At 40.3% G+C, this 9,498-nt stretch overlaps 1 protein-coding gene across 1 annotated transcript; it reads right to left on the bottom strand.

Moving 5' to 3' along the window:
• Positions 1-3,603: 3,603 nt before the first annotated feature.
• On the bottom strand, positions 3,604-4,534 carry LOC109784713 (phylloplanin). The gene is made up of 2 exons (XM_020343343.4): positions 4,297-4,534; positions 3,604-4,201 (listed from the first exon to the last, which is right to left on the bottom strand). Exons 1-2 carry the CDS (start codon positions 4,460-4,462, stop codon positions 3,840-3,842), a joined length of 528 nt encoding a protein of 175 aa, XP_020198932.1. The 5' UTR covers positions 4,463-4,534; the 3' UTR covers positions 3,604-3,839.
• Positions 4,535-9,498: the final 4,964 nt, after the last annotated feature.

The following is a 9,498-nucleotide window of genomic DNA, read 5'->3' as shown; positions in this document are numbered from 1 at the left end:
GGATCAGGGCAGTGGAAGTTTCATTTTAAGCCGGTTCTGCTGCTTGTAAGCAGCCGAGGTGGTACTAAAACACCTCTTTCCCTGCATTATATTTACTAGTAAGTGTGCACGTGCAACGCACGTATAATTATTGATTGCATTTCAAGTAGATGCCAACATGTGGTGGATAAAAGGTTGCTTTGCGTCTCGTGGCGTATAGAAAAAATTGACAACGCATGAAACGATGAATGTTCATGTCTGGTACACACAAAGTCACAAACATACATAAAACTGAAGAATATAAATCAACCCATACAACTCGCAATTTCATGCCTCCGTTTACTTTTTATATGCATCAAGATGCTCTTGACATGTAAATGTTTAGTTCATTCTGCACGAAGTGTCAAAGCACTAAAAATCCAAAGCTAAACTTGGCAAGCAACATACACAATTCTACAAAGTTTCCCCTCTTTCATCTGTGTTCATCCTCCTCCAAGCCAACAAGCTTTCATGCCAAAATGCGAAAAGAACAATGCGCTGAATAAATACAAGGGTAGACACAGGAAAACAACTTAAAGGAGTTCCAAATGTAACAACTTAAAATAAACCAACTCGAGCAGTACAAGTGTTACAAATTAAGAAAAAACAAATAATGTGTTGATGACACATGTAAACGGCATCTGCTAAGAAACAACGAAGATATAAAGATAGCACACTCTGGTTAGCAATGCATAGAAACCTTATTTTGGAGTATACAAAGCACGCCGTGTAAGTTCACAAGAAACCATAAATGCTGGCTGGGCAGTTGTCTTACAAGCAACATAACAAATCTAAATTAACAGGTACATGAAGCAAAGTTTGCAGGAGCGCCTCTTCCATCGCGGTCACATTCTATAGTGAAGATGTGCCAAAATGAACAGAAATATATTATTGAGAAAATAATAAAAGTGCACCCGTGTGCGCCCGTATCACAAAAACCTCGATAAGGAAACAAAACTAAAAATAGAGTAGCACAAAAACCACATTTGAACTTGTGAGAAGTATGGGCTTCCATGTGGCTCGTGTCCCCTGCGGCAGCAGTGGCGGCGGCAGATGTGACTCCCACATCCCCAGAGGCGGTGGGGGCGGTTACCCAGTGGTTCCTTCACATTTTCACCTCGATTAATAGCCTTCGCCTCAGCAGAAGTGAGGAAACCAGGAACCTATGTCAAAATATGGCAATTGCTCATAAGTAACATGGTGAAGTAAAGAATTCCCTCCAAAAAAATGGTGAAGTAAAGAAAATTTAATCACGCTATCATGTCAATTTAGGAACCTTCTACTACTCATTACTCATCACATTGCATGTCATCATAGAATATTTTCTCTTTCCAGAAAAGGTTGCTTGGCAGGAGGACTATTAGGTCATACGGCATTTGCTAACTACTATTTTCTCCAGAAGTGCATGCTAAATATTTCATACAAGCTGATTCTCTTCTAGAAGCTGGGCAAAAGTGTCATTTTGTAAATCATAATCCCTTCAAGTCAGCAAGTACAGAGAATTACCGACACTCCGGCGGTGTCCCCTGAGAAGGAGTTGTTGGTCCTCGGCTCCTTGTCGCCATGCCGAGTGGAGGCTGGTTGTGGTGGTTTTTCTTGGGAGAGATAGGATCGTGATCCAGGAGGTCGAGGTGATGGACGTGTCAATGTGTGCGAATACCGGATTAGTTTCCTAATAAAATGCGACCGTGATTAGTTTCCTAATAAAACGCGATCATGATTAGTTTCCTAATAAAACACGATAGTAATTAGTTTCCTACAAAGACGCGATCGTGATTAGTTTCCTAAGAAGACGCGATCATGATTATAGTTTCCTAATTGATCGGACGTGGAGTTTCATATGGTGAACCATGATTAGTCAATGTAAACTGTTAAGTGCACACAGAGAATGGATTAGGTTAAGGCTAGCCATTAGATTAAGTTTAGAGGGCTTAATCATGCGGTCATAATGAATCCGTGTACATTTTGCGGGGTGCATGTAAGAAAGTTCTTGTTTGATTGTTTAATAGTAGTGGAGATGGAGATACCCCGGCGTTTATCGTGTGATGGAGAGCCCAGTATGCTATGTGGTTTGTCATCCCGGCCCATTAGTTTCTCCTCTTTGGGCCTCGCGTACTTTATCTTTTCCTTTTGCACACAAAGCTTCTTCCCTTCCTAAAACATAAACTGTACCAATGTTGCATGCTGCAACAGTGACGTGGAAATGTGGAATGCCAGGATCAAATCAATGTCGATTCACACAACAAGATGTTGATGAATCTTCTTAGTTTCTAAGAGATGCGACAACTTATGTTTAAAAAAGGAGAGACGCAAGTGGAACCCGGCCTCTCGGGGTTGTAAGGGAAATGAGAAGACAAAAGATGGTTGAAGCCCAAATTAGAGAATGTTTCTAAAAACAAATGGCAAGTGAAAAAGAAGAAAGGAACCAATACCGGAAATGGCGCAAATTGATTAAATAATTATCCATATTTAAGTGGAGCTTAATTTTTTACCCAACAAACATAAGTGAATGAATAAAATTTCCCATAATTTGCTTTCGTGTAGTATGGTTTTGCTTAAATTATGAACATATTATTTTATCTGGGTGAAAACTCATATATCCATGGCTTAGTATTTTATATACTCTCCCTTGATTTGGAGCCTTCTGGTGTGTTGGGGCCTGTGGAGACATTAACGGGTCCGCCTGTAAGTGTATGTTGTTGGTTAAGTGTTTTGGGTTTCGCCTTTTCCTTTTCTTTTTAATTTTTTATATTATTTTAATTCATGAGCGTTTACTTAAATTCATGAACATTTAAATAATCTGTAATTATTTTTAAATCCATGAATTTTTAAAAAATCATGAACTTTTATATGCATATGTTTTGAAAGTTCACAAGCAATTTTAAATTAGAGATTTCTTTTAGTTTGTGAATTTTTTTTAAAATTCATAAATATTTTTGGAAATCCATGGATGTTTGTAAAGACAGAATCATTTTTTAGCATTCATTGTTTTCTTAATCCATATATTTGAAAAAAAAATTGAAAATCTTTTGATTTAATGAACCTTTCAAGTAAAAAAGATAGCCTGTTTTTCCTAGGTAGCAGTGTCGCGAGTGGGAAAAAACCTATACGAGCGAGCGGTGTAGGGAGCTGAGCTCAACGAGCAAGAGCTTCATGGGACGACCCCGAATGTTATCGAACCAATTTTACGGTTTCAACGTAGAATATGAGCTCTCAAGTGGCTCACACAATCACCATTTGCTTACACCAAGACCGAAACCTGTAAAGACACCATAAATCATGCACCAAACAACTTCAGTTTCCTCTTAGAACAAATAGTGTCTCCAAAAGCAGTCTAGCATGCTATATACAAACTGCACCATCGCAACATAATTAAAACCCAAGCCGACGTAGATAAAAGCCAAACAAAACAATCAACCCAGATAATCTACTGGATAAAGAGAGTTAATCCCATGGGTGAACAATGGCGCCGCAAAGCACGTGTGAGCCTCTAGTAATACACAAATTATCGTGTTAGACACAACTTTGCGGATACCATGGTGAAGTGAGCCAATCACAATGTAAAAAAACAAGTAATTCAACACATATAGAATCACAGACGTAGCTTTATTTTTCACAAACGAACATTGATCACACGACACACACTCAGGGTATTACACGATATGCTTACTTATGTGCTTCTTAGCAGCGGTAACACATACAACATTAGTAGATTTTGCATAATAAAGGATAGTTGACCATTGGGTGCATTGGTAGGTTGGTACGTATTTATTTATTTAGGTCCGTCGTGTCTTCGATCGACACGCCGGTAGTAGAAGCATCTAGATGACGGAGAAGGGCAACGGGATGATATTAAGGATGCCGCCGAGGAGTCCGCCCACGATCTGGCCGATGAGGCCAATTAGGCCGCCAAGCCCCCCGAGGCCGCCGCTGCCGCTACCGCTGCCACTGCCACTGCCAATACCCAGGAGCTGCACCGGTGCGGTCAGCGTCCCGGTGACGCTGGCCAGGGACGCGTTGCACGCGGCTAGCGGGGTGACCACCACCACCTTGCACTGGTTACCGAGCAGAGGGGCGAGCAGCGACGAGGTGGCCGGGCCCATGTTCATGGTGTACATTCCGCTGCGGTCCGCCGTCACGCTGGCCATCACATCACGGCCGCACACCATCTGCACGGCGGCGTCTGTCCATAGCAAAGAAGCAAAGCATACGTAAGACGGTTGATGAATATAATTGCTTACGTGGCTAATGGCTATGGAGGCTGGGAGAGGTCCTCACTCGGGAACGGCGGAACCGCAGCCACGTTGATGGAGTTCCCGGCGCTGCATGGCACTATGCCGGAGATGATTGCCAGTGGAAGCTGCTTGCCCGCCTCCGCACCGTGCGGCGCCATGCTGACGGCGAGGACGAGGAGGGCGGCGAGAAGAAGGCTCTTGGTTGCCATTGGCTTGGATCCGCTCGATCGATCTCTCTGTCGCGGTATTTGTGAGAGGATGTTGTGCTGTGCTGAGTGTGGTGGTGGCTTATGCAGCTGCATGGATGCTCCTTTTATAGGCGTGCGAGGAGGCCAAGTTGGCGCGGGTTAGTACGACTAGCGGACTATGTAGCTGGTTTCAGTGAATCACTGTGCCGCGCATGCTTGCAGTGTCGTCCGCATCGGGCATAGGAACGATCCAAAGTTCCAAGCAACTTGGCCCAGACGCGCGCATGCTCCAAAGCAGCAGCAAAAATCTCCATCAGCTCAGTTCACGGGCCAGCGCATGCATGCATATCAAGCTAGAGATTTTTGATCGCGAGAGCTACGATCGAGGGCGTGGGCACGCCGGCCTTGTTATTGCCAAATGATGAATGGAGCCAGATTAGTAGGATCAAGTGATCAACCAACGGATAGGATGCATGCGTATTGCGTAGCGTACCGCTCCAGCTTAGCCAGATAGATAGCCTAGGGCGCGCGCGTGATCCGTGGGCGTGCTCGATTGGTGCATGCGTGTGGAATTATTGACTATTTTTGGTTCATGCAGAAGAAGGGAGAAACTATGTATAGCGACGTCCTTGTCAGTCCGATTCGCACTCCCTACAGGAAGGAAAATGATTAAACGAGGAACCTCGCAACAGGTCAAACGACCAGACCTTCCTGTTCTCAGCTGGCCAGTCCTACTACACTGACACGAATTAAAAGAAGAAAAAAATACACTCAGCGGTACCCTCTCTGTTTCAGTAAGCAGGACTGCGTCACAAACTCACGATCACTGTGATAAGTGGACGAATGGGGCAATCCAATGTAGAGGGTACTCCCGTGACACGAGGCCGGCTGCTTTCGTTAGCCCCTCAGCCCACCACAATTTGGACCTGGCAAGACAGCAATGTTACAACAGCCCAGGTCCAGAGTTGACACCAAACATCCACACGAGCAACAAACCAACGGTTACCGCCTAAATAGGGTGACGGTTGAATAAAAACTTCACGAGATTGTATAAAAAAAAGGTTACCCCTTAGGGGCTACCGCAAGGGTCCATTTCTTTGGCTTGCAAGCGCGTAAGTGGTGCGTCCAATCGTCGCCATGTGTCGTGTGCTGGGCACTCCCTCTGCATTTCGGTTGTTTTCTTTTTGTTACGCGTTTTCGGGTATTAGATGATTTTTTGGTTTTCGGTTTTTGCCTGGATTACCCTAAGTTTGGAGATATATATTTTTTTGTTTTGCTTTTGTGATGCACAAGTGTTCTTGTTGAAAAAAAGCCATATTTGTGCTTCCTCGAGAAGCACAGCCTGTGCCTCCACGAGAAGCAAATCGATGCTTCTGCGAGAAGAACAACCGTGCTTCACCGAAAAAAGGAAAAAGCACAGTCTATGCTTCCCCAAAAAGTGAACGTCGCAACCATGCTTCCGGGCTCCGCCTTTTTTCTTCAGGTTATTTTTCGGTATTCATTTTTTCAGATTTGGTTTTTATGGATTTTTATTTTTATTTTTTTCATAAAAAAATGTTCGTTAAAACATATTAACATGATATCTAGTTTCGAAGATCTCCCCGCGAGAAATCCGATGGTGAAAACAGTTTGGTATTTAGACCCACAGTTCAAGAGATAAAATATTTTCAATAAACGAATCTACGAGAAAAAAAGGAAAAAAAAAACTTACATGTTGCGACAAGTAGCACACATGCAGTGCACCCACTTGACATCACTTAAAAAGGTGGGCAGTGACCTTTGCATGGGTTAACCCTTAAGTAGTGATTTCAAACATCCACACCACCATAATTTCACCACTTCCCTAGAGATACAATGCTCACAGGAAATTTATTAAGATAGTAAACTCCCTCGATTTAGAGCCTCCTGTTGTGTCGAGCCTGTGGGGACACTAATTGGGTCCGTCTATAAGTGGGTATTGTTGGTTCAGTGTTTTGGGGTTCGTTTTTTCAACCTATGTTTTACTTTTCATTATTTTGCACTTTTTCAGTCATGAAAATTTTGAAAAACTGTAAATAGTTTTTAAAGATACTAACATTTAAAAAAAAAAATCATGAACAAATATTCGCATATTTTAAAGGTTCACAAAGATTGAAAATTAGTGAACATTGTTTTTGTTTGAGAACCTTTCTAAAATTCACATATTTTTAAATCATGGATTTTTTAATTAATGAATATTTTTTAAACACCATTGATTTTTAGTCCACAACATTTTTAAAATCTATGGACATCTTTTGATTTAACGAACTTTTCTAATAAAAAAACTAAGCCCTTCTTTGAGCTAGCAACCGAGCGAGCAGAGAAAAAAATAAACGAGCGAGTGGTGAGGGGCCGAGTTGAGCAAGCAAAAACTTCATGGGACAACCTATTCAGGCGTTATCACAACAATTCTATGTTTAGTTGTGAAATTGGTGCTCTCAAGTGGCTCACACAACCATCATCGGCTGACACCGAGGCCGAAACATGGAGTCATGACAATCACGCATCGAACAACTCCACTTTCCTCTCATAATAAATATTGTGTCCAGTAGCAATCTACTAGCATGCTCGACAAAAAAACATTGTCATAACATAATTTAAACTTAAGCAAACGGAGATCAAACAAAAACAATAAGGGCAGCCAAAAATAATTTATTAGAGTTAAGTCATGAGAGTATCATGAGTAAAATACCAAAACATCATATATTTAGGAACGGAGGCTAGTAGATAAAAAGAGCACTTTAGCTACTTGTAAGTTGCCTGAATTTGAAGTTTGGGTAAGTCAACTTTTTTGGCCATTGATTTTTGCTTTATGATTCGTGCTGCATTTTTTTTTCTTCCGCTTGTTGAACCGAGCTTGTTTGTCTTGACTGGCCGCATATTTGGGTCAGCCGATTGCCACCGGGCCGAAGCCCGTTAAAAGTGCGATCCAGCCTTCATCTTTCTCCCTTTATTTGTTTATTCTATGGGTATTTTGCTTCATTTTTCTATTTCCATTTCTGCTTCTGTGTGTTTCTCTTTTTCTCTTTCCTTTATTATTTATTATTTTGTTATTTTGTGGGTTGTTGGCCCCACCCTCTACCTCTTTGTTCTTTTCTGTTATTATTTGATTTTGTTTGGTTTTTGTTTTTATTTATGGTCAGTTTGTTTTTTTTTTTGTGTGGAATTTTTGGATGTTAGGACAGTGTAAATGTACACGCACAATACTATAAATTATACGGAAATATCACACTATTGTATAATTATTTTATGCATACGGCAAAATGTGCAATTTCAGTTCAAAGTGGTGTGCAACTTTTTTTTAATTATTTTCTTTTTTAATGGGTAATACCTATGTCACTAATTCATTTTTGCTATCAAACTTTACTATTTATATTTTTTAGTTATTTTTTTATTCTTATTTAATTTAAGAGCAATGCCACAAATTCATTCCTCCTTAGGGTACTTTTTTTGCGAAAGTTTCACTATTGTATGTTTATTCTTGCATATTTGAGAAAAGCGCAATTTCTGTGTATACTTTGTGCAAAATTTGTTATTGTTTGTTTCAGATTTTTTGCGTGTAAGTATAAATGCAATTACTAAATAATATGTATGCAAATTGTAGTACAATGTGGAATTTGTGTGTGGAATTTTTGGATGTTGAGTCGGTGTAAATGTATACGTACAAATACTATGAAGTACATGGAAATATTGCACTATTATATAATTATTCTTTGCATACTGCAAAATGTGCAATATCAGTACAAAGTGGTGTGCAATTGTTTTTCTTTTTTTCTTTTTAAAGGGTAATATCAATGTCACTAATTCATTTATCCTATAGAACTTCATTATTTTCATTTTTTAGTTATTGTTTCATTCTTATTTAAGTTAGTAACAATGCCATCAATTCATTCCTCCTTAGGAAACTTTTTTGCAAAAGTTTCACTATTGTATGCTTATTCTTGCATATTTGAAAAAAGTGCAATTTGTGTGTATATTTTGTGCAAATTTTGTTGTTTGTTTTAGATTTGTTTCTGTGTGTAAGTATAATTGCAATTACTAAATAATATGTTTGTATATTATATTAGAATGTAAAAATTGCACTATTATATGCTTATTCTGTGCATATTCAAAAAATGCAATTTGAGTGCAAGTTTTGAATCGTTTCCTTTGACTTTTTCTTTCTTTTTAAAGGATTTCATTTCTTTTTAGAAACTTCATTATTTTCATTTTTATTTTTTTTCTTCTGGAAGGATAATACCAATGCTACGAATTCATTCTTCCATAGAACATCAAATTTTATTTTGTTTTAGTTTTACTTCATTTTTATTTTGATTTTTTTTGATTTTTTTGTAAGGATAGCACCGATGTTACTGATCCCTTACTCTTAAGAAAACAATTTTTTCCTGGAAATCTCACTATTACATGCTCATTTTTCTATAATATAACTATTATATGTTTCTGGTGAGTAGTTGACTGATATTTGTGTAGCCTGTTATGTTCTCTTTATCTTTTTCTTGTACGAGATACGTGGACGGGGATGTGTTGCATTTGGCCTCCGCATATACATGCATACATACATAGGTATGCTTGTAAATACATATGCACTGTTTTCCATGTATGCATGCGCCTGTAGACAACAATTAAGTGGATGCATGAGTTGCCTAGGCATTGATGTGGCAGCATGATGGAGGGGAGTCATCCTTGCATGCATTTAGCTCTGGTGGTGGCGTCATTACTTGCTCCTAAGAGCATCTCTAGCAGACCCCGCAAAATCCCGACCCGCATAAGTCTTTTGCAGTTCGCGGAAAAGGGTATATGCAGGTCGACGCGGGCGAGGACAGACTCAGACCCCGTATAATCAACCCGTAAAAAAGAATATTCTCCGAATATACCGAACAGACCCAGAGCTAGCTCATTTTTTTAGTCGTCCTCTTCCTCGCGTCGATCCGATGGACATGCAGACAAGGGAAAACGCGAGGTGAGCGCGGCGCGGGTGGAGGCCAGGGCGAGCGCGGCGCGCGCGGAGCCCAGGGCGGCGCGAGCAGTGGCTGGATCGA

This window comes from Aegilops tauschii, chromosome 2, assembly GCF_002575655.3.
Source record: "Aegilops tauschii subsp. strangulata cultivar AL8/78 chromosome 2, Aet v6.0, whole genome shotgun sequence".
In the NCBI taxonomy this organism is placed as follows: Eukaryota; Viridiplantae; Streptophyta; class Magnoliopsida; order Poales; family Poaceae; genus Aegilops; species Aegilops tauschii.
This window is presented reverse-complemented; position numbering and strand designations above follow the sequence as displayed.

Coding starts and splice junctions, on each gene's coding strand:
- LOC109784713 (XM_020343343.4), bottom strand. CDS start 4,462: ATGGCAACCAAGAGCCTTCTTCTCGCCGCCCTCCTCGTCCTCGCCGTC. Junction 4,202..4,296: donor TGCGGTTCCGCCGTTCCCGA/GTGAGGACCTCT, acceptor TGCTATGGACAG/ACGCCGCCGTGCAGATGGTG.